Source organism: Ixodes scapularis, unplaced genomic scaffold (assembly GCF_016920785.2).
Source record: "Ixodes scapularis isolate PalLabHiFi unplaced genomic scaffold, ASM1692078v2 PGA_scaffold7__128_contigs__length_106722199, whole genome shotgun sequence".
NCBI classification, from domain to species: domain Eukaryota; kingdom Metazoa; phylum Arthropoda; class Arachnida; order Ixodida; family Ixodidae; genus Ixodes; species Ixodes scapularis.
Genome location: NW_024609882.1, coordinates 59789754 through 59815145, shown reverse-complemented (window position 1 = coordinate 59815145; position 25392 = coordinate 59789754). Strand labels below are relative to the sequence as shown.

At 46.2% G+C, this 25392-nt stretch overlaps 1 protein-coding gene across 1 annotated transcript; it reads right to left on the bottom strand.

The window, feature by feature from the left end:
* Positions 1–190: 190 nt before the first annotated feature.
* Positions 191–25385, bottom strand: LOC120844772 (NADH dehydrogenase [ubiquinone] 1 alpha subcomplex subunit 9, mitochondrial). The gene is made up of 10 exons (XM_042286366.1): positions 25333–25385; positions 23347–23562; positions 20763–20860; positions 18752–18843; positions 15591–15753; positions 12844–12952; positions 8472–8616; positions 7467–7571; positions 4193–4262; positions 191–457 (listed from the first exon to the last, which is right to left on the bottom strand). Exons 1-10 carry the CDS (start codon positions 25370–25372, stop codon positions 278–280), a joined length of 1218 nt encoding a protein of 405 aa, XP_042142300.1. The 5' UTR covers positions 25373–25385; the 3' UTR covers positions 191–277.
* Positions 25386–25392: the final 7 nt, after the last annotated feature.

Genomic DNA, 25392 nt, shown 5'->3' with positions numbered 1-25392 from the left:
TCCTCGTGTGTTGTCACAATAGCTGCCAAAAACTGCAGCACTGGTACATAACAAACCACACCAAAGTGCACGAGGGAATGTGCTTTCCTCCGGGTCAGTGGTGCACGGGGGACGCTCGCTCGCCGCAGGCTGGCGAAGGCACCCAATAAAGCAAGTGCGTGGACGTTACAACTTCACATACAGCCAGAACGAAATTTCGCTGCAGCCTTTAATGTGACAACGCGTTCTACAGCCGTACATATTCCTATAGTTTTTCCATCCTGCCGGCGACGACCGTTCATTCGAGGATGACGGGGGGCGGCCGCACTTTCTCGAACTGCGCAATGTCCGGGTCGTAGTAGGCCGCATCTCGGAAGTACTTCAGTTCGTATGGGAACCGATCTTCGACATACGTCAGGTTGACTTTCAGATCCTCCAATGTGGGGAGCTCGTAGAACACCTCGTCTGTCGTGTGTTCCTGCAGACGGGAATAACCGAGGTTAAGGGGGGTGTGCTGGTCTCTGAGCTTTCTCCCTTAATTTGACACCAAACACAATAAAACTATACAGTGTAGACCGCATATAACGTATGTCACGGGAGTCGCGAAAATCCGCACTATAAGGGGTACTGCGTTATAACCAAAAATTTCAATTTTTCAGGCCAAAATACATGCCATGAGACAACTTACCTTTGTAAAAGAATTTATTTTATGTTAGATGAAAAATAAAGCTTAGTTTGAGGAAAGTCTTTATTTCACCAGACTAGTACAGTTCTCTCAAATGTGTCACACATTTTGAAAGAAATGAGAGGCTTTTGCCTGGCGCAGCCTTTTAACGGCGTCGGGGGTTGCGGACGGACGTTGCAAGCGTTCAGGATTGCTAACCCTAATCACTTTTCTCCGGAGATGAAAACGCGTGAAAATTCACATCCTTCATACGGTACGCGCCAGTAATACCTTGAACTTGAGCACACGCATGAAATGCGCCAAATAAGAAATTCGGGCGATGTTCGAGGACACAAATGCTTAGAAATCACCACTGTAGTCGAAGTAAACACACACGACGACACGGGCGTTTCTGCCGTCTTGAGAGCGCCGCAACGACATCGCCGCACGAGTAGGTGGGTCTTCCCTTCTAGTACGTGCTGGGTTATCATAGCGACACACAATGAAAATTCACAGTCAAGGATAGCGCTTTTACGCGGAACGATGAGATGAACGCCGTCTACGACGACGATCACAACCGACGCCATGTTTGCGGATAGAAGCAGCCGGCCCACGACCGGCATGCAACGCGCGCGAACACTTCTCCTCGATTTGCGATTGGTCTGTCGTTGCGGTTGTTTGTTTCCAACGCAGCGGAGGGACGCACGCACGTGAACATGTGCGTGCGTCCTACCGTTGCTATGGCAACTGAAGCCTCTCTCTTCGCTTCTCCGAGCAACCTCCTTGTCCCGCGAGTGCCGCTTGTTTCGGCTCGCGCCGTTATCTAGTGTCGCACAGGGAAGCGTGCTCGCTGCTCCGGTCGTCGGCGCGGTCGGCGGGCTGTGCCAGTAACCGCACTGTAACCGGTATTTCCCTTCGCGCGCCTGCATTTTAAGCAGTATGTAATTACATGGAGTTCTATGGGAAGCGAACCGGTGGTTTAAAAAAACCGCGTTATACCCGGTCCTGCACTATAAGCGGATACGTTGTAAGTGGTCTATACTGTACATGCTTATGCAGTTCGTCTGATTTATGGCTTATACTACAAAATATAAAGAATACAATGTTGAAAGTGGTTTTGAGACTGACACATTATTAGTGGTTTTACGACACATTGAAGTTCAGTGTTTAACGTGTGGCCACCAGGTAATAAAACGATAGACCAGTTAAAAAAAATGCCCTATTCCTATTTTGGAGAATCTGCTCTCAACATTGTATGCTTTGAACACTTAACTGCATGTTGCAGAAAAAATTATATTTCTATCTGCCCTAGACACTGAAGTATTCTTCCTGCAAATTTGCTAATAGTAAAAATTTAAAGGTATTGAGAAAGCAATGTTTTAGCATAAATATACGTCTAAAAATGCCGTTGCCTGCCAGGGAGCCCCTGCTAGGCAACGGCAGTGAAAAGGCGGTGACAAGCGATGAAATGAAAGCTAGGAGATACACTCACTGTAATAACACTAAGAATTATCGCAATGCAGTAATCGAGCGTAGCTTTTATCGTTTTTTGCACCTGACGAGACCTTGGTCGACTATTCAAGTACAACGGAATTGATGAGTCGCACTGAACCTATTATTTATAAAAATTTCACACACAGCAGTGTGCTACAGTCAGACACTCTAGTTTGTTAAGTAGTGCTGGTACAGCGTAAGTTAGTGGCTGGCCCTGGATCTGACATGCATTATTTGTAGTACGGTATATGAAATGCAAAAGATGCTTCAAAAATGGTCAGTTAGATTTTAAACTTGGAAAAAAACTGCAGTTTTACATAGTGCAGTGATTTGATTGGCCTAAGCCATTTTGGAGCACCTTTCGTAACAGCCAAAACAGTGTTTTGGAGCAGCAAATGTGACCTTTGGAGCAGCCAGAACAGTGTTTTGGAGCAGCAAAAGTGCCTTTTGGAGCAGCCAAGACAATGTTTAGAAGCAGCAAAAATGACTTTTAGGGAAAAATATTCTTAGAAAAAAAAATATTCCTATTAACGAAGGGCCCTTCGTGCTTTGTTGGGTTCTGATGCGTCTTGTTGCAACGGAACTCGCTGCTTGTAGTTTTAGTGCTGAGACATCCCACAAATGTACAGCGCTGTAGGCATTACCGAGCAATTCCGAAAAACCGCTTGCCACCGTTTTACTGGTTCCCGACGTGCCAAATTTTCGGCCAAAGTAAGCAAACGTAAAACAATGGATTTTCAAGCATCCCGTCTGGTGCCTCTGTCGTGCAATCACGTTCGCATTCACTTGAGGGCGACTTCGGCAGGCTTGCAGTTGCACGTGCTTCGTCGCGCGAGCGGAGACAACGGCTGTTCTATCGAAACCAAGACCATATGCCACTCTGCTCTGTCGCCAACGGATTCTCAAAATTGTGTGCAAAATGTAACTGTCGGGCATACGACACAAAAACGTCCAGCGGCGCGTGCTTGCCAGGCCGCCAAACCAGGTGCAAGCTAAACACGCAAAAAAAGAAAGAACCTGAGCACGTCGATGCAAGACATCGCGAGCCAGGGTCAGAAAGTTCTTGGAGCGCTTTGTGCAATGACTGAGCTCGAGACAAACAAGCGCGATGTGCGGATTCAGCGTTCATACACTGCCTTCTTTGTGTTAGCTCTCTTCTCTTCATCAACTTTCTTTCGCGGCAGATTTTTCATGTATTGGGGTCCCTCTCGAAAGGAAGCCCACCGAGAGAAACTTACGTAATCAATACTTCGTCACAGCAGTCTTTGAGGTAAAGAGTGATTTTTGTAGTAACGTACGATTTAAATAAGAACAGGAATGTTGATGAACATGCAGCCGTACTTAGTTTCGTTTTAGAAAGCGCCATATCCGCAGCGACGTGGGGACGGCAACACCCGACGTCGCACGACCACGGTGACTGGAAGGCAGGGACCAAATATAGTTTTCCCACGGCCATTGTTTTCAGGAGCGAGTGCTTCAGCTCACAAAGTCACTTCCACCAGAAAAAAACGTGGTTTCATTTCACAGCATGACGGCATGGCAGGTACCCGGCACGGTAGCGTCGGAGCGTCTGCACACACTCGCGTCTTTCGTTGAAAATATTTAAACAAAAGACCCGAGATGAGACCCACGAGAGCGCGAGACGTGAGACGGCGGGAAAACCATACAAGACAGGATGCATGGTACTTCGTGTCGGGTGGCCGCTTGCACCACACAACACAGGCATGCTCAATTACGGTACTTAGTGTAGTTTCGGTCTTGAAAGGTGACCGAAATTGGTGTTTTGGCGCAGGCTTGGCGCAGATTACCCATATTTTGGCAAACTGTAGCAGGATGTAGCAGGGTTAGCTCTTTGGCGCAGTTTGGCGCAATTGGCGCAGCAATCACATCACTGATAGTGCTGATACATTTTGTTTATTATTGCATAGAGTAAGTCATAATGACACCATTTTAAGTATTTTCTCTACTCGAAGTGCAAATAACGCCGATACTGCCAATAGTACTACGCAAAGTCAACGTTCAACGCAAAAACCAGAAAAGCCAAAAAGCACTCACCCTTTCGAGCCTTTCCCAAGACAGTGCTGGATACTTCCGGTATAGCGACTGTAGCAAGTGGACTCGAGCCCTGTGCAAAGAGCAGGAATTAATGGAACGGTGCTGTAACGAGTCAAAATCCAAAAGGCATTGGAGAGGGAACCACTAAGGGAATATTGTATATGCAAGCGGATGCAAAAAAAAAAAATCTTTATTTTGTACCAAAACGTGTACAAAATTGTACAATCCTACGCCGGCAGTGATATTTATCTCGAGCCTCTGGTAGAACAAGAAGAATGAAGAACAAAGTGAAACAGGCATGTTTATCCCACCTGGAAGCGAGTTCACGCAGGTATGTGCCCAGCAGTATGTTGAAAGCCATTCAAAGCACTCAACTGGGCTATTATTTTATGACCGTTTGCAATGTCCTTGTTCAGCCTATTTCAGTTTTACCCAAATGCTGCCCCTGAGGAATTGTGGGTGTGGCATTCCGTCTCCTGGCTGCTCTTCCTTCAGACTGCCTTACCTCGCCATTGACCTTTCAATCTTACGTTTTTTAGCTTTAATTATCTCTTTTTTTATCCATTCCAGCATAGTAATTGTTTGAGAGTGTATATAGTGTTCTGCATGCCGTATTTTTTGTATATTTACCTACCGTAATATCCCGAGTCATCGCCCACCCCCCTACCGCCTGAAATTCATTAAAAAAGTGGGGTGGGCCATGTCTCGGTGGGTGAGCACAAACACTTCAAAAAAGCGGAAAACGCCTATTTTTCTCTCCGTATCTAGCGCTGATGCACAAGAGATATTTCAAACTCAAAACTCGATTTAGTTTCATTGTTTTATAGAAAAAAATGCTCACGAAAGAATATTTTACTATGGCGAAGTCCGTTGCTTGCATACGCGCTAGAAACACCGCCGATCTGCATATAGCGCGAACGTTTGTTCCGTGAAAGAATGTCACCACTATGTTCTCCTAGTTAGTAAAAAAAAAGAAAGAAAAGTCTACAAGAAAATAGAAAAACCGACCAGGCGCAACGAGCGAGCGGACCAAAGAAGCGACCAAGAGCAATGCTGGGAAAGCGGGAAAGCCGGCGGACGCGTTGGCAAATACTTCGGCGTCGGGCCAAGTCGGGCGCCTTGTCAATTGCAAGCTCTTGCGCAACTTTCTTGTTTGGTGCGTACATACGTGCGTCCGTGCACGGCAGGCTATCAATGCAGGGTTGGGACGCTCTGCCAACGTCTGTGTAGGGCGTTCCAGCAAAGCTTTATTTACGCGTTGGCTTTGCCTAAAATATTGCACAACCGCGGTCGCGACGGGCGGGAAGAAGGAGCGGGTTCGCGGTAACCTTACTTCGGCGGAGACAGACTTTGACCTAACACTCTGCGGTTACATTAACAAGTTCTTATTTTGTTATCTCCATCGTTTTCTTTTCGCACGGATACACGACCACTTTGGGGTCGCTCACGGAGGAAATGCGTAAACAAAAAGGAGTGTCTTTCCCTCCTTCGTTTTACTTTGTCACGGACGTCCTCCAACTGTAAGGTCCGCGGCCGCGTCATTCGGGTAGGATGAGTGTTCGCGAATCGCAGAGTCCGCGCTGGGGTATTTGAAGGGGTGGGCGATGACTCGGTGTTTTTTCGGAAATCGATATTGGCCCAAAAAATGGGGTGGGCGATGGCTCGGGGATGGGCGATGACTCGGGATATTACGGTAGTGTTTTTTGTATACTTCGTCGTTTTCAATGTAGGCGTCGACAGACATCACGCTGCCGCTTACGTCCCTGTCGAGGGGAGTATGAACTACCATTGTCACGACACTCTATCGAGCTATAAACTTGTCCATTTGACCCGTGTGCAGTCTCGGGAAAGCCGTTTCACATGTTGGGGCACATTTTATAAGCGTAAACAGAGCGACGAAGTAAAAATCGCAACGCGAAAGCCGACTGCGCCTCAATCTGACCGACCGCGCTTGCTCCGCTTAAACGTCACTGCGCGACCCTCAAGCACCGTTAGCTTGCTGAAGATGCGGGACGTCGCTTTGCCGTCGGGAATCCTTTGCCCTTCGAACACCTGTGAAGCGCCTGTCAACAACTACCCGTGCAACATCGTAACCTTCCGCGACTGGCACCTGCTGGCCGTCTGCGAGCGCCAGCAGTTCGTCGTCGCGACTCGAATGGACCATTTTATGAACCCCCGTAAACGTGAACTGTCGTCGCTCGCAAACGAAAGGTTGCAACGCTGGGCAAGCGGTTGTTGAAAGGCGCCATGCAGGGTACGCCGAGCGCTGGAACGGCTTCGCAGAGGTTCGAAGGGCAAGGGATTCGTGACGACAAAGCAGCGTCTTGTGTCTTCAGCAAGCTAAGGGTGCTCGAAGATCCCACGCTCACATCTCAGCAGAGCGAGCGCAAAATATGCAGCACACACAACAAAATATACACTTACAAACAATAAAAATATGCTAGAATAGATAATTAAAGCTAAGAAAACAGAATACGAAGACGTCAAAGGCAAGGTAAAGCAGTCTGAAGGAAACCAGGAGATACAACGCCGTGCCCGCAATTCCTCGAGCGCACATGGGAGGCCATGGGAGTTCGATACAGAAAAACAATGCTCCTATACTTTTACATGTGATTTTCAAAGGGATGTTTGGACTGCTCGATATAAACAATACAGTCTACGCTCATTACAACAGACCTGGTTACAACAGACATTTGGATATAACGTACCGAATTGTGAAGTTCGGTTGGTTTTCGTCTACATACCATTGACTCAACTTCACATCTGCATACAACATACCCCTTTTACAACAGACCGAAATCTTGGTTAAGATCAACCTCTGTTATAACGAGTTTAGACTGTAATGCGAAATACCCGGGTGTGATATAACCGGGCTCGAGTGTACTATGTCAGTGCCCCAAACGAGCACTTCGCATAACATTAGTATAGTTTTGATGACAGCCTTTCGGCTCTACGAGAGGAACAGAAAAAGTATGGTGATCACTCACTCACACTAACAGCTTCGCACTATGTAACGTCTCGTTTTTCCTTTAGCGGCTAATTTTGAGCGTTGCGACTCAGCCACGTTGGCGTTTAACTTGATTTGGGATCTGCACCCTTAATGCTTTTTAGTATACACAGATAAAAACAGATGCTGCGTCCCATTGAGACAAGAGGATTAAAGAAGGTTAGTAGGCTAGGGCAGTTGGTAGACAGTAGACCCAACAAGAAAAAAAGGCACACGAAGACGAACGCACAGAAAACGAACACACAAGGGAACAAAGAGCGTGCTCACAGGAACTGGAGGTCGAAACGCATGTCGTAGCGGACGTAGCCGTCCTCCCGCCGCATCACCCGGAACATGTAGTCGACCAGCTCGCCCAGCTCGTAGCGCCGTGGCCTTCAAGTGGTACAAAGTTGCAGACGTTAATTTTAAGCGGGATTTTCTTCGTCGACGTAATAAAGCGATGTTATTAAATCTGATCAATCTCTCGCACAAAGATCTTCAAAAGTAGAGTCACCGACAAAGAGAGAGCGGCATCTCTTTCGAACGCCTCCACCGTGCGTTGCCTTCAATTGTGCTACACACGAATGTTTGAGGTTCGTGAGATGTCGAAGCGTTGTAGAAGGTAGCATGCTCACACTGAAGGCGGGACAACTGAAAAGGTTTGCAGCAATTCTGTATGCACCAATAGGATAACAACAGCAGAGGATCATTCACCGTTCTCATCTCGTCGGTAACTAGTGACATGCTGCAAACCTTTCTTTGAGATCGACGTTTCAAGGACATACCAACAGAATAAAGTGGCTGAAATGTAAAAATGTGTTACGCTGAGAATATCATTTGATTCTTTAACTGTCAAAATTAATTACTACAGATTCTGCAAATGTCCAACTTTCGAATCTGACGAGTCCAAATGTTCGACGAATTGTAAACCACATCTGAGATTTGCTATCCAGAGATGAGTCGAATGGTTATAGCCTCCAAAACGCGCTTCAATCGGAAGTGACTTTATTTTTTTTCCAACACTTAGTGCATTATTTGTATTTACCGAAAAGAGACAACCCTATTTTATGTAGGTTTCCGTGCTCTAGGGGTTTATTTTTTAATTGAATTGGGGGGGTGTTTTTTTAGGTTAATATTTTCCCATTCAGCTATAGCTCCAATTCGGGGTTTTTCGAGTTTCCCCGGTCTTGATAGAACTGGCTCTGACTTTATTTTTATAGGTTCTTCAGCATGAACGGAAAGCAAAGAACCGTACACTTTTGAGCAGCAACAGAGGAGGCATCCATCGCTCACCCCACAGCCTGGTATGTTTCCCCGGCGTTGTTGTCGTCGAAGATGGCGTTCACCACGCCTTCCGCCACGTCCGACGCGAAGACGGGCTGCTTCACAATGCCATTGCCTTTGTTCCAGAGTGGCATCAACACGTAGTTCCTGCGAACTGGGACGCGTGGCACAATTGCAGCCGCGACGTCACAAACGCAAATCTCTCCATTCAGACTTTGATTGCTCAAGCCTGGTACCTGGGGTCCGATTTTGGTTAAAGGGAGACCGAAAGCGTTCCCGGGTGCTGACTGGATGTGGTGCCACAGCTTGCGCATAAGCAACCAACATTTTTTATTCGTTCGGGAGTTCACAATTGGACAATACTTTGGTGAAGACGTCTCACCGACGTACAAATAGCAAGAGGTCTCGCGGCTTCAGATGTGCTTTTCCTCGGTACTCCTTCATCCGCCGGTAAATGTTAGCTTGTGTACGGCAGTGGAACGACTTGATATTTGCGAATGAAGCGCGGGTTATCGGTCGCCTTCGACGTGAAATAACGGACAATCACAATTTCAGCCCGAGTTCGATCTCACTTCACCAGCATGCAGTTCGTAGCAGACAATTAACTTTTTTTTCGGATCGTTAGCAGACGATGTACCGCGTTTTCTCGTTTTATTTCTGTCCACGAATGGCGCTTTGTAGAAGACAAACCACGTCCTTTGCTCACGTTAGCGGATGATCCGTTTATGAACGCTATTTTCGCTCGCTCCGCAAGAGATAAATTCGATCTCATTCTTGCGGTGACCAAAATTGGACCCCTGGGGCGCGTCTCCAACTCAATTGTTTACTGCGTCTTCTAAAGCGTCGATTTCTGCCCCGTGGCACCAAAAAAGCATTGTGTGGTTTCTTGCCGTGATCCGGGCGATGCAGGAGCAGCAGTAGTGGACGCAGCAGACGCCTGTTCTGCCGTGGGTCGCTCTGCTGCCAGGCAGTCCACAAAAACCAAAGCAGACGCTAGATAAAGCGCCGCCGCGACGGCAACCCTCGCATTTGTTCGCCTTTGTTGCCAGAACCTCTATGACAAACCGCCATGATTGGGACATCCGACAGCATGACACGTTGGCTTCCGTGGTGCAATTTCCTGCCACCTGAGGACAACTTGCGGCGCAAGGTCGGGATGGGACGGTAAACGCACCAGTCAAAGACTCGTTCCAGGTGTATGATTTTCGTCACCGAGAAAGATCTTCTCGTAGAGCAAAAGAAAATAGCATTCTTAGACGGTTTGTCCGCTGACACGAGCAAAGAATGCGGTTTGTCAGCTATGAAGCGCCATTTGTAAACGAAAATAAGACGAGAAAACACTGTACGTTGTACGCTAACAGGTCGAAAAGAAGTTGATCGTCCGCTACAAACCAAGCGCCGCGTCAGAGTGAGATCGGACCAGGGTGGAAATTGCCATTGTCCGTTATTTCACGTTTAAAGCCATTAAAGGGATGCTGAACCGAAATCTGGCTTCCCGAAAACACACGGCAAAAGCATGCAACGGGATGCTACTAACACCAAAACATCACTCATACAGCGATATCTCGAACGGATGACCGTATTTTTCAAGAAAAGGAGGCGCATTTGGCAGGAATGTTGACGTCATGTTTCTCCGAGAAGGAGAGGGAACGACCTCGCGTCTTTTCCACCTTGCCGCCTTGAGGGAGCGAAGCGAAGGGAGGAGGAAACGAAGTATCTTCACGTCACGCACCTCGTCGGCCTGGATCAATCTCGACCTCTTTTTCCAAAAATACGGCCGTCCATTTGAGATATCGCCTTAAGGCCTGTCCAAACAGGATACTACAAAACTCACGACTCCGGCAAATCGTGCCGCGCTCTGCCGCGATCCGCTTCTGGCCGTCGGAGGGAAATTTCCCTCCGTCAATTCTTCCCGGGGGGAAACTTCCCTCCGTCAAATCTCCCCCTCGCTTCCTCCACGGCGGCCTTGCTCTGCTTATCACGTGGGTCCGGAGAGCCACTCACACGCTCTGTTGGCTGTCGGTCATTCGCTCAAGGCCTCCGCTCACAATACGGAACCGCGTCGGACGCCGTCACGACGAAAGTGAATCTCGACAAAGAAAGCAGATCCGAGGCGAGCGAAACGCACCCTTCGACGCAGGAATGTCCCAAATCCACCCGAAGCCGGACCCCCTTGGCCTTCGAGCCGAGGCAACAACGGTACGCGAGGTCGTTGGCGAGGTGAGCCAGATACAGGTGGCGTGTGACGTCAGAGAAAAGTGGAGGAGGCGAGGAGAGCAGTCGTGATCGTGAAAATTTTCACGACTCCTGCAAAAATTTTTACGACTCCGACAAATCGTAAAAATAAAAGCGTCCGCTTCGATTTTCACGATTTGTCGGAGTCGTGCGTTTTGTAGTGTCCTGTTTGGACACCCCTTTACGAGTAGTGTTGTAGGGATTGTAGCGTCCCGCCTACGTCTCTTGCAGTGTTTTCTCGAAATCCAAGTTTCGGTTCACAGTCTCTTTAACAACTCTCACTTTTTTGCAAACCTCGAGTTGTTCCGTTGTGGTACACAAGCTGACATCAAGCAGTAGATGAAGAAGTACTAAGGACAAGCGCATCGGAGGCTGCGGGAACTTTCACGCTAATTAGTATTTGGTGAACGTAGCCCTTATTTTCATAGAACATAGCTTTATTTTCATTAGTAACAATGCCCAAAATACAACTTGGAAATGGTCTTTTAAAAATTTTGCCTCATTTTCAACTTGCGAGCGAGTCAAGAATGTCTCAGTGGTTTATTATTCAGAAGCTGTGGCACTGTGTCCTATTGGAGGCAGAGAATGCTCTCATTCTCTCCTCGACCAAAATCAGGCGCCGGGATTCGTAACTCGATCATGGTCAGCTGATTACAAACTGATTACGACGGCCGCTTAAGGTCGGCAGCTGCCGCTCAACCGAAGAAATATGTTAGCAAAGCTACTTTTGATTACCGTATTTACTCGAACAACAAACACACTTCTTTTTCCTCAAAAATTGACACATTTTTTTTTTTTTTTTTTTTAAAGGGGGGGGGGGGGGCGTTCATTGCGCAGGATAAAATTTTTGCATTTACACACTTCGTGCAAATGTCACATTAGGTGCCAATATGACACGGCAAGGTACTGTGGCACGTCTCAACTGATGGAAGTGCACCCACGGATGGTCGGGGGCACGCCACAGTAACCATGCTTTATAAATTGCAAACCTTTTTAAAGTGCTTTCAGCATGCCTTTTGCAGAAGGAAAATCGCCCTATGAAGCTCATTCAGCACGGAAAGGAGAGCGACCATTCTTAGGTTATATATATTGCTAGTATCCGGTGGCGCGCTCAGGTATAATCCACGACTACGCGTACAAGAACTCTTCCAACCCCCGAGTCGGCTCCCACGGATCAAGTTTCGTTCATGGAGACGCTGTGCCGTTCTGTTATGGATTAAATAAACGCGTTTACCCAGAGTATGTGAAATTAGGCCTAACAACATTCAAGATTTTACGGTCCGAAAGCAGACCACAGACAACGGCATGTTTGTTGACATCAATGCATACGATAGGCGAAGAATGTCCGGAGCTGGGCAATTCCTTGACCCAAACTTCGTCAAGTTTGCGCGCCGCTTGGTTTCACGGTTGATCACTTCCGCAACTACCGCAACTACGTACTTGCGGCCATTACGAGAACGGTTTGGCTTGGCTTGACTTGGCCTGAACGCTTAGTGGCAAAAGAAAATTTGCTTGGTGGCTAGCTAAGTTGGATGCAATTCAAGATTCGCGGAGCCAAAAATTGGAAATGCATTGATTATGCGAGGGAAAAAAAAAAGTCCAAATATTGGTACCCGTTGTGGCGGGTGCGTACATTATGCAAGTGCGTTCATTATGCGAGTCAATACGGTATGTCCTTTTCTATTTCTTTTAATAAATTAAAACCGTCTTATAGCTATTCAAAATGACTGCCGTGCGACAGGACCCTTATGCGCTATTGGCACCCGCATGGCGAAGTCGGCTTCGTACGTGTCTGGCACGCGAAAGTAAGAGGTTTTCTAACCCCGCCGGCCAAATTCTTTCTTCTCTCGTCCCTTCTGGAAAGTTCCAGTTCGTCCTGGTCTATCATCGCGTGTTCTGGCATAGAACGTTCCTGAAAGCAGCGCGTGCATAAAAAAAGCGGCACCACACTGCTCCCAGTAGGTCGCCCATTTGTCGCTGTTGCAGAATCTAGTTTGTTTCTGTTTTAGTTTATGGCAGGAGCCTGCCTCATTAAACGGTTTATTTATAGTTTGCACGCAAGTGTATGTTTCTATCTGCGATTGTACTCTCGCGTCTAAGCAGTGGTGGGACCGTCCTGCCAGGACGAAAGTGCTGGCACGCTCACTGTGGCTGACGTAGTAGCGGATGAAGCGGTCCTCATGGGAGTACATGTCCGCCGGCCGGAAGATGATGGCGTCCGGAAATTCCTCTCGTACCACCTGCTCACCCAGCCACTGAACAAAAACAACCAAAGCGTTGCGAAGATATTAGTATGCATAAAAAATTAGCAAATAAAAATATTAGTAAAATGCAGTTGCGGGACACTTACACGAAAGTAATTATTAATACCTATTGAAGATATTGATACTAATAATATGGGCTGGTGGTTCCACTCTAAGAATGTTCTAGGTACGAAGGAAACGTTTTGGGCCGAGGTTCGACGATGAGGAACGTCAACTTTAAACGAACGACCGACGCGTAAAAGAAATGCGAGAGCGGTCGAGGAGTTCTTTCACGGCCAGACTAGTACGACATATTTCGTACAAACGACAAAGACAACAACATACGGCACAACAAAAGAAAAGGTAAAGAGAAGTCTGCTTTCGTAGATGATAGACTGAATGAGACTCCATGGCATGAGGGACGAATCTGGCCAGAGAGTACCAGTGACATGGCAAGGGGAGAAGACGACCAAACAGGTACTAAATAAAGGTACGCTAGAACATACAAAGAAAGATGGTAAGGAGATTGCCAAGGATTAAACCGATTTGAAGAAGAGAACATTTGATTTGATTTCGTTTTAGCCCCCAAGGCTACACTGCGTGGGGGTTTATAAGACCTTCCAACAAAGAATATTGCTCTGGTGCATAGTGCAATGTCCCAAAGAATAGCCCCTTTTCCGCCGAATCCGAACCCCTGCACCAAATGCAAGCGTGTACCGTCGGGAATCGGCGGCGCAACGGTACATTTTTTAAATGCATTATTCTCTCGCCGTGGGCTCAAAATAATTCAGATAATATTATAAGTAGGGCTTCGCGTTTTCGAGGTTTATATTTCTCCGATATCGGAAATGTTCCGTCTGGTTTTTTCGTTTTTTTTCTTTTTCCTATAGATTTGGTGTTTTTTGGTGTTTCTCTTTCAGAGCTGGCAAAGAAATCGCGACGCAAATGTGTGAACCAGCCCTTATGATTCTAATGGCGATGCGATTGGTTCGATTTGTTTTGGAACACCTTCTGGAGCAGCTAAAAGTTTGTTTTGGACCAGCAAAGGGATCTTTTGGGGCATAACCACATACTTCATTTTCATTCCTAGCATTGCAAATATTATATGTTAAGATTCATGCGTTGGCATGTACATCAGAAGAGATTGTCTACTTTGCATTCCTAGTTGTGTGTAACCTTTTGTTAGCATCAACTGCACGGCAGGTTTGGTTCCCTCAAATGCAGAACAAGCCATTGCGTGTAGAAGTACCATGCACGACAACCATTTGCCAACCGATGAAGCTACGGTACGAACTGTTGTGAATGGTTATTTTAGGTGCGAAGCCAAAGGTAAACCAAGTATCATATTCTGCAGAAATAATATTAGAACGGAATAATATGGAGCACCCAAATTTACGCATTATTCGAGCCCTAAGGGATGTAATAAAACTGCAATCATTAATTCAGATAAATAGTACAAAGCTTTCGTCCTTCGATGATTAACATCAATGATATTGATGTTAATCAAAGATAACAGAAATTTTCATGATAACAGAAATTGTCACGTGTGCAATAAGTGAGCCCTAGAAACACTCCAGTCGAACTCATCGGTTAAACATCAGAGAAAACGTTTGCGCAAAAGACAAGTAGAAGACTGAACATGACAAGCGCAACATTTGACTGACGTCTTAATGAAGATATAAAGGTGGAAAAAGACAAGGTTAAGAACTTAAACAAAAAAGAAAAACAAAAAAATTTGAAAAAAAAAATATATTATACAAATGTAGCTGAATTTTTAATAAATGAAGGTTGTTCAATATAATTTACCATTTGTTTCTTTTTGTCTCTGCACTCTTTAACATTTAAATTTTATTAGTCTTCTTAATAATTTTTTATTAATGATTATTTCAAACCTTTTTTTTTTTTTATAAAATCTCCAGCTACATTTGTATCATATTTGCCTTCAAAATTTTTGTAATTTCTTTTTCTTTTAGTTTTAATTTTGAACCTAACCCTTTTCTTTATCTTTTCAATAAAACATTGGTTGAAAGTCATGCTTGTCCCGTCCAGAGGGATTGGTGACCGATTGGACCAAAAGCTCACGCTACAACACCCAGGGATTCTGGGCCCAGTCCCCACTCCCGCCCGTTTTCATCTGGACGAGCATCGTACAGGGATGCGGTCGTGTATCGCTACTGCGTGACGCACGTCAAAGGCCCCAGGCTAGCAATCGTACTCCACTAGCTAAATTTCTAGTCCACAGTGGGCACTAAAAATGTTGCCTACTCTGGCAGATCACGCTATTGCTACCGAAACAACTTACAACTAATTTGTTTTGTTCTTAAAGCGATTAGCCTTCTTCGGATCTCCGGGCCACTCCAAGGTATGTTTCCAGTTGCTTATTTTCCTCGCTAAATCTAGCGAGGAAAGTGACGTCACCTCACTCCATATCACGTGACCTATACACGAATTAGGTTCCTTAAAAATTCTGTTTTCGCAGCTGATCGCTTAACTAGACAGCAACATGGTTGGTTCTGACCAAATTTTTTTATTCCGTCCAGTCTTCTACTCGTCCTTCGTTTTCTGCGCTGTTTTTGTGATGCTCCAGTGCCGTCCACCCTGGGGTTTTGGAACGGATGTGAGTGGAGACAGGGGCGGGGTGGGGGCCCACCTTGCTGGCGTAGAACTTGGAGCCCCCAAACTTGATGATGGGCCGGGGACTCTCGGTGGCGTTGAGCGCGGAGAAGTGGATGAGCTTCTGCACTCCGCTCTCCCTGGCAATGCGGGCAATGGTCTGGGCACCCTTCACATGCACCTCGCTGAAGGGGAAGTTGCTGCACGGGACGCGGGTTCCAGGTCAACAATCAAAGGATGCAACTAAAAACTGTTAGCCTAGTAAAAAAGGGCAAAGAACGAGAAAGTGGATGACACGGGGCGCACTCACAACTGATGTTTATTGAGAACTTTATAGCTTATAGAGCCATGGCAAAATGCTCATTCAGATCTATATTGCCAACGTTGGTCGTGAGTGCCCCTGATATTGTCCACTTTCTTCTCCGTGCATATTTTTCGTCGCTTTTTTAGGTGATTGTGAACCAACTTGCCTAAATTGCCGTTTTAATAAAAAATGTTTATTTAAAGTGCTTGGATGGAATACATAAGTCACAAAACAATTGCCCCACCCCCCCCCCCCCCCCCCTCAAAAAAAAAGTTTTGATGCCATATTTCTGTTTTGATACAGATTTAGAGTACAGCGACGTGCTTCTATTTGGGAACAACATTGAAATATCAGAACCATAAGAAACTATTTTTTATTTGATCTCCCGATCAAGCCAAGCTTTTACTTCAATATTTTCACGAAACAAATGCATTGCCTTGCCATACATCCGTAATATTTTACGGTGTCGGAGCTTGCACTACTGATCTTTTCGATTTATTTGAAGTGGGTCAGAACCATTTGGCCCTTACTTAGATGCCTTTGGTTCGCAAACTGCCATTTCTCGCCGAGTAAATGTTCTTGCCGATGATACACAGTAGGGGGAGAAAACCACTAGAGAAACCGTGAAAGGATTTTCCGCCCGCAGAAGGTTTCCTCCTCCATTTTTCTCCGAGCCTCTCTATGCTCTTCTCGCAGGCGGGACACAATCTCGGAAACGGGCAGATCCAAGCGAGAAGGGTTTCAACAGCTCGGACAAATATCGCCCTTGCATTCAGGGGCACTGCATTCCGACGAGGGACGAGCTTAAGCCGAGGGAATGTCCTCGCACGCCGGTGCCACTTATCAAATAATGCTGGAACACTACCAAACTACATACAACTTGGCTGAAGGTTTTGCATTATTACTCGCGAGATCAAATCTACGCAATATCTACGGGAAATGGTTCTTTATAGTACATTGTCAGAGATATTTCAAGCACACAATGAGAGATTGATAGGTAAAAGAATTGCGTGATGATCACACGACGTGATCCTTTTAAGCAGCATCAGCTGTGCTGCCGATTCAACGATATGATGATGACAAGCGATTGACACTGCACTAATCGTGTGCCGTACGGTGATCTGTTATTGAAATGATGTTACACTGATTTAACGTCGATACGTTGTTAGTGAAAAAATTATTTTACGGCTGTGATGTGTTTTCTCGACAAATTTAGCGGGAAAACTGAATTGGTGCATAGGTCACGTAACGTCCATTTTCCCGCCAAATTTAGTGGGGAAACTTTTCGTTTACGCTCATGCTGTAAAAAAATTGGGGAACGGGCCACTAACAGCTGACGCTGTAATACAGGCAGGTCAAAAGTGCTCCAGAGCAACACCGTAGAGGGTGCCAGCGTGTTTTTGCATCGTAAGCAGTCACACGACACTCAAACGCAAATGCAAGAACCAGCCTTTACAGGTGGCTACGACAGGTGATGCCACTAGTCCCCCAATCTCACCGACTCTCGGTCTCGCCATCTGCCCGTTTGGACCGTTAGGCTTCCGTGCAGCAGTAGCCGTAAGCATGGGGTGGGCTATCTCATGTGCATCGACAAACTTGGACGCATTTCTGGAAATGCTAGCATGGGGACCAGTTATCAGCGCCGTCTCTCGAAATGCTGGAAGGAGCTGCGAAGCCTTTTAAACGCTTGGCGAGATTTCTGCGGAATAAGAAATATCTCTCTAGTTATCTTATTAGGTTCTGCGCCATATCCAATCAGCTACACCTCCACACCGGAAGCATGTCACTGGTGGTTTGGTTTATCCTATAGCTGAAAGTTTTTAGACCAGATCCGGCTAAAGACTGTGGTCGTAAGGTGTGTCCCACAGACCAGTCCTGTAGAACTACCGTGTTTACTCATAATTACCGTGTTTACTCATAATAGTCGCACTATTTATGAACAAGGCCCCTGCGCCTACTTTCCCACGTAACACATATACATCCAATAATTGCGTTGTGCATAAATAACATAGCGAATAACCAGATCGAGAACATGATTCTCCATATAAATTCAATCTTCACAAATGGTATCTTTGCACAAAGACGTTATCTCTGTCCTGTAAACAGCTGGAATCATGCTGTCGATCGCAGTGATTGGCAATCTGCGTGCTATGTGGAAAAGCGAATCTTCAGGTTTTCTTCATAAACAGAGCGGCTATTACTCGAGTAGATATGGTATGTCCTATAGAACTATGTCTCATAGAGCTGTCTCAAAGAACTATGTCCCATAGAACTATAAGAACCTGCCTAAAGGTCAACGTGAAAATCTGCCGGAACGTTCTATGTTCATGTCACGGCAGTTAGAAAGGAGGGCGTGGCCCTGAAGCTATGCAGATTCTTTGTTCGTGGGAGTGCGCTGTGCTGCGTGCAAGTTTATGCTTTCGGGCCACCCTTCTGTTTGAGAAAACTTTTTGTGGGTTTGTGGACTCCGTAAACTCACCAAAGATTTCATGTGTTCGAGTTTGTGGACTTTGCAGTCCTCAAACATGAATGCATGAAGAAGCTGTCACCACTGAGATGAAGCGGAACGAGGTACAGTGGCAATCCACATGAAGATTAACATGCAATCGTCCAGTGCGCCATACTGGCAGTGAAATGAAGCTACAGACACGGCAGTGCGTGCACTTTGACAGCCAAATACGGCAAGGTGTGAGATAAGGCATGCAAGCTTCCACTGCTTTCACACGAGCTGACCAAGCACGCTTACGCTAATAAAGGTAGGTTGGCCATTAACATTATATGGGTACCAGTGCCACCAAGAACCATGGAGTGCTCCAAAGAAGCACCCGTCATGTCTCTCTAAAGCGCTACCTTGCGGTCTACAGAGGCACCTTCAGAACCACGACAGGTTTCACCTGGTCTCGGTGTCTTTTCCGATGAGGTTGATGACGACATTAGAGTACTTCATCGCCTTGGCAATGCTCAGCTCGTCCTTGAGGTTGAATGGCTGCACAAAGGTGATGCAAATATCAGACAATGAAGAGACTAGAATTTTTGGGTGTATGTTTCAAGCAAGGCACCATTTGCCTCACGGCTTGACTGTAATATTCCATTGTCTTGAAAAGCTCAAGATAAATACAAAGCTACATAAACGTCTAGCACATTGATGATCTATGAATCTGATTTTGTTGCTGTTTGCTTCTGAAAAACCTCTATAGCAAGTGACTGTTTCATATAAAGAACAGTGTTGGGAAGTACTTTAAGTACCTTCTACTTAAAGCACTACTTCAAGTAGGTTTAGAAAACTAGGACTTTACTTGAGAAAGTATTTTTTCTGGTACATTTTGAGGGAAGTACAACTCCCGACTTCAAAGTACATTCCACAAATTCGGTATTGTTGATGGGAGGGGCACAGGGACAAGAACGTTAATCTGGGACATGCCTTCTAACGCTCGGTGAAATTAAGCTCTTTCAAGGACCTTGGGCTCGAACCTTGGCTATCCCAGTACTGTACACAACTTCCGAGGTCAAGTACAAGAGTTCACCAACCTCTAACGAAAAAAGGGTGTATTGTCGTGTGAAAGCGCGGTATCGTTTTTCAAGACGTCATCTGATCATTTCTTCAAGTGAAGTAATGACGGCTATAAGACCGATACATTTAAGTGCCTTATAAGTTTATTTTATTCAATAGCTTGTCAGCGGGAGTAAAACTACTACGCTGTGGCCACTTGACATTATCCAATATTTGCTGTAATTTCTTAAAATAACTGATGCCCCCCACTTCCCCCCCCCCCGATTACCCTGGGGCAATGCATACGAGTTAAAAAAAGAAAAAAACACTCTATAGGGAAATGAAAGGGGATCGAGAAAGATTGTTAAAAAGTACTTGTACTTTACTTTGAAAGTACATTGTATTTATAGTAGTTTACTTCAAGCATGTTATGCCCATACATTTATACATCACAAGGAAAATCAATTAGTACCATATCAAGCTACTGCCAAGGGGCCAATTTAGTGAGGTCTTGGATAATTGAGTAGGGACTCAATTATTTGAGTTTTGCATAATTAAATTTTTTATAGTAAAAAAAAAATGCACAGTTCTAATTACAAGCTTGCAGAATGGCATGGAAAACCACTAAATTGGTAAATTTTGGAAAGAGTTGGAGCACATGGAAAGTGTGGCAATGCACAAAAAGTTACTAGTAGAGCAAAAAGGCAGATAATTAGAAAAAGGAAATCCTCAAAAGTGCAACGAATTTTGTCGCATTTTCGAATTGAGAGGTGGGCACTTATTGCGAAATAGGCGGATGCTCGAATTCAGTAGGTTCCCATGATGCCCAGAAAGTTGCTAACTGGTAATTAAAAATGCATTTTCCGAGACAAACACACACCAGGTTATCCTAAATGCCACGTGTCTTAAAAAGTAGGTCCCTTTACAGTAACTATCGGTATGGAACGAATGCTATTTCTCTGAGATGCAGGGTTCCTACACAAAAATATTGGCCAACGTTCAGTGAAACATTTTGTATATGGGAACAAAGCAAATGTGCCTTCTCTAGATAAAGTATAAAAGAATTATATTAGCACCAGTGGCAAAGCTGGACATTTTGTTGTTGGGGAGGGGGCTATGAAGTTGGTGTGAAGAGAGAGGATGCCAGACCATTTGGGGGGAAGAGGCTCCAAAACTTCCTTTCTGTCGTGCCACTGAATAGTAGCATCACTAAAATAGTCAAAACAATTTAAAGCTGTTTGCCACTGTCAAGGCAGCTCAGATGGATGAAATGATTTCAGCATCTACAACTTGTACAAAAGAGTTATTCTAAGAATGTCACATCTGCCTTCGGACATCTTAAAGCTACCGCCTCAATTAGCAGCAATGCCCTCTTTCCGTATGCACCATACCAGGAAATAAAAGCGCAGACACACCTGAAAGTGGATCTGTCCCAGGTCTCCACAGAGCTTGAGCCTTTGCATGAAGTAGAACTCGCATCTGTACGGCAGGATCAGCTGAGTGCCGATCTTCCCTGATTGGCCAGAGAGATAAAGAAGAGTCACTCGACAGATTTACTCGTTTCTGGATTAGACCTTCCTCAAGGGCTGATTTCTTGATTGTAAAGAACCAGTGGATTTTTCTACAGCTCTCATAAAAGCAAGGTAGCCACCGCTTCAACAAGCAGATGATGCTACGTTTGCGTACCCACTATATCTTCCAATCAGAGATTAACACCGTGACATCATCGTAATAAAGGTGAGTGTGACTGTGAGGATGAGGGTGAGTGGGGGGCTGAAGGTGAGTGTAGCCGTGAGGGTGAGGGTGAGTGAGGGGCTTAGGTGAGTGTTGCTGTGAGGGTGAGGGTGAGTGAGGGCGACCTAAAATGCCGACCTCTGCTCACTAGTAATCGCCAACACTTAAATGTACAAAACAACTCATCTTGAAGTACAGAACAGCGAGCGGAACAAACATAACTGCAAAGGAATCGCACAGCGAACAGATCCCGCAACATATTTTGTCTGCTGCGCACGTAAGAAAAAAATTTTAAAAAATTGCATGGTCGGTTGCAGTTACGTGACTTCCGCCACTCACTCTCTCCTCTCCACTGTGCGATGCAGGGGTTTTGGTTTTGATTTCAAGCAGTTGTGTTTTTTGGCTTTATTAAAAATATACGTCACTCTGGAGCAAAATATTAATTGGGTAGTATTCTGACACTATAATAAATTGCCTGGCAAAAAATGAAAAAAAAAAGTTTTTGGGGGGGGGGGGGGGGGGTGTCAGTGTCCTTTCAATAACCCAGGAGTCAGGGTTTTACAGATAAGAGGGGGTTTACAAAAAATGCTATGTTAACAATTTGCAGAATGAGCCGATGTCATCAGTGCAGACAACGAATTCAAGCAGGCCGTTCCTGTCCACAGATGTCTCTGGAGGAGCCATCGTACCACATTTCTGTTCCCTTCACTGTCATCTCTTCGTTGGCGGAGAATAGGAGCAGATTCAGAGGAGGGGTCCGGATGTCCTGACCCTCCTCTTGATTTCTGAATGTGTAAAAATTAAGGGCGTGGAAACGGGTGGGGGGCTTAAACATATGATACGCAGATCCAACACCTGACCCCCTTATCTAGAAATACCTGCCTCCGCCCCTGGCGGAGAAGGGGTCACGTGCACGAAATTTACCCAAAACGCTTGTGGAGAAAGCAGCCTTGCGGAGTGTCGAGTATTTGGCGAAACATATGTTTTACTCTCTTTTCACGAAATGTAGATCTTGGACTGAAGTCTGATGAACAGGAATGTTCTTCAACCTTTCAACGTTATGTGTGCCAGTTTGATAGTGCATTCTTTTTATAACGCGAGCGCCTTCTTAAAGCGGCTCTAGGCATGCAGACGACGATGATGCATCGGAACTATCGCAAATGCCAGAGGGCACTGTTGGACGAGGAAAAGCCCTTCTCTTTGTCCAGTAGCGCCCCCTGGTGTCTGCGATAGTTCAAGGTAATCAATCTTTGATATCAATTTTAATAGAGAAATCGACCATGCATGAACGTAATGTTCGTCTTTTTAGGATGCTTAAAACCCATAGATCGAGTTATGACCATAAAAAGACTATCGCAGAGAGTGGTTTAGTGCCCCTTTCAGATAAATGGCAACAATAATTTCGAGCAACAAGATGGATGAAGTGTCGTTGCCACTCTAGCTGGTGCAGTCGATCTCGACACGAAAAAACTCGAGCAATCACGAAAACGCTGCCTCCGCGCATAGCAAGACATGTTGCAAAAGTTAACCAATGTGACGTTCAACGAGATTTCAAGTCAGAAATATGCCAAGCGAAATCACGGTTCCTAGAACGTCTCTTCGACCGTTGCCTTCACCGTGTCGTAAAGCATGGTCCCTCGATTTCCGCCCAACGACCTCACAGAAGTGTCACGCCGTCGCCTGCTGCGATTCTGGCAGTGTCGCAGCAGCGGTGGTGGAGGTGGCAGAAGCATCTTCTGCCAGAGGTGACACGAGGCCACCAGAGGCGAAGCCAGAAGTCTGGAGGGACACGCCCCCAAGGACAACCAAAACCATGAGACGCTAACAGACGAAAAGGAGAGCCGAGTCAACAGCTGTTCAGTCGGTTCTCCCTTTCATCCAATAACAACTCTCGGTTTTGGTCATCGTTGGGGGCGTGCCCCTCCATTTTTCTGGCATCATCTCTGCTGGCCTCGCGTCGCCTTTGGAAGCTTCCTTCCTCCATGCTGAAGCTCGATGTTCCACAGCAGCTTCAGCAGCCAAGAGATTAGACTCCGCGATGACAGCGACACTTGCGTTTGCTCTTTTTTTTTTGCCGGGACTTCTATCAACAATTGCCGGGATCGCGACATTTGACGGGACTAGACTCTGGCTTTTGGGACATCATTTGCCGCCAGTTTGGGGCTGCATTTGATGACCGGGAAGGACGGGACACTAAACGCACCGGTCGAAGACGCGTTCCGGACACCCCGGTGAAAGCGCCCCGTACAGCGGCTTCAGTCTCACCGAGCCTGTTGATGAGGGACGTGCCCAGGCTGCCGTTGGACCCAAAGACGGTGCAGACGACGCCATTGAAGGAGCTCCGCCCTCCCGTTCCTTTCCGCAGGCTGGGCAACTTGGCACCGCTGCCCCCGACGGGGGGCTTGGAGACGGTCCCAGAGCACTGCCGCCTCGCCCCGTCGGTGGCTGGCAGGGCGGAGGCTGCAGCGGCCCTGCCCGCCCCTGCGTGGGCCCCAAGTGGCTTTCCTTTGAAACGGGTTCAGACTCCAACAGACGCTCAAACCTTTCCTTGAAATGGGCACCCGTCTCAGAATATCACTGCTAACTCAAAACGGGACTTCAGGCTTCAAGTTTAATCAATATATTTTTTTTGGGGGAAAGTTTGTTTTGTGACATATGTCTACGCACTTTAAAGAAGTTTTTTTGTTTTGTTTTTTTATGTCGCAGTGCGGTCAATGCTACCAGTCAACAGGCCCAATCAAAGAGAGAAAAAGGTGCAAGGCGCTGCCAGCGATATTGGCCCATCGGAACTGCCAATTGGGACCAGCGATGTCCGCATCTATGCGCCGCCCCAAACGCGTCGAACCTCCCCTTCTAGATTGTTACATTATCTGTACGGTTACGACGGCCCATTCTCAGTGCATTCTGTAGAAAGGCAGACTTGCAGAGTTTTGACAGCCCAATATTCTAATGAGTGCTGCACGTTGCCACCTCTCGGCTGAAGACAAGTAAAAGCCCCGTCGTCAGCTTAACGAAAATTAAGCAAGAATACCTATGTTTTGATACCAGCAAGCTGTTGACATTCACGGGGAACTAAAATGATTCTGAAGTAGAGCTCAGTATGTGGCATCACCTGTTGGTAACAAGGTACCAGTTTGAGCAACAGCAAATGTTCAGTTAACGTCATGGCATTCAAGAACCGCAATTGCTCGTCGACAGGGGTTCCCGCGTTCAACTTCAATGTATGTATGTCTCTTGCACGTTTAGAATATCAGGACAAGCCCCTCCCACGGGGCTTTTCACGTGCATGATTGGTGGTTTCCTCCTTTCCAGCGTTCGCTCTATTGAAGCGGAATGAGTGGAGGGCTTTATGGGAGAAGCCTGCCTTGCTATTCTTAACTTGCAACAGACTAGAGTAACAGTGGCATAATTTCGGGATCGGGAGAATTAATAACGTGTTCTCAGGCATGTAAAGCGGTCATAGACGCTTTAGACTTCCGCTACTGCTAGTGAGAGAAACTAAAAATCGAGACCCGTCATCCAGTTGAAGAGCCCGCATGCACAGCTTTTGTCGACGCTCAAGGTGTGCCAGAGCACGTGCACCCATAGCTTTGGCTGCATTGCCACAGAACGTTGCACCCAAGTATAGTAATCTTCCAGTTCGAAGCTGCAGAACGGAGTCAGGTTTTTGTTTCTCAAAATTCTGAGGCTTGTGGTCTAAGAGAGTTCGTTCTTTCCTATGCCGCGTCGTTGCAGCTCGTCCGGGTGCAGTCTCGTCGAATAACTGCCCTGTAGCACGGTCTCTCGGACACAACTCGAGCGTTGGACCAATACAACTGTTACTTCTATTTCATTAAACATCTTCTGTTGTACCGCGCTTGTAAGTTCCGTCGTGTGGCGATGTCCTCTAGAAAGGTCGTTTCAAACTGGTGCCGAAATAGAACTACCTGCGACAGAAATCGTCTGTGCAAAGTCGGCGTGTTGTGGGACCGTATGACGCCAACCTTGAAAAGCTTTATATTTTATTTTTCGTTTAATTATGATCACTATAATTTGCAGAGCGTGGTCCTAGAGAGGTTGATTCTATGGGGGGAAAAAAACAAAACAGGACACCTCAAGTGCCGACGGTTGTCCTTGCCACGACGAAGCTAAGAAAAAATAGGATGCACGTGAAGCAAACAACGTTACAATCGTAGATTGAAGCTGGATTTACGTGGCATGGGATTAGTGTATTTTATTACTAACGCGCAGAATTATCGCGAAAAAACTTACTCGGGAATCCAGGTAGCAGACATATTTTGAGAGCCGCCATGATGGTCTGCTGCAGTACTA

Bases quoted from the DNA above. Each gene is read 5' to 3' on its own strand.
- LOC120844772 (XM_042286366.1), bottom strand. From the start codon at position 25,372: ATGGCGGCTCTCAAAATATGTCTGCTACCTGGATTCCCGA. The intron at 20,861-23,346 runs GTGAGACTGAAG...CTGGCCAATCAG, and splicing joins GTCCCTCATCAACAGGCTCG to GGAAGATCGGCACTCAGCTG. The intron at 15,754-18,751 runs GTGAAACCTGTC...CGTCCCGTGCAG, and splicing joins GGAAAAGACACCGAGACCAG to CAACTTCCCCTTCAGCGAGG.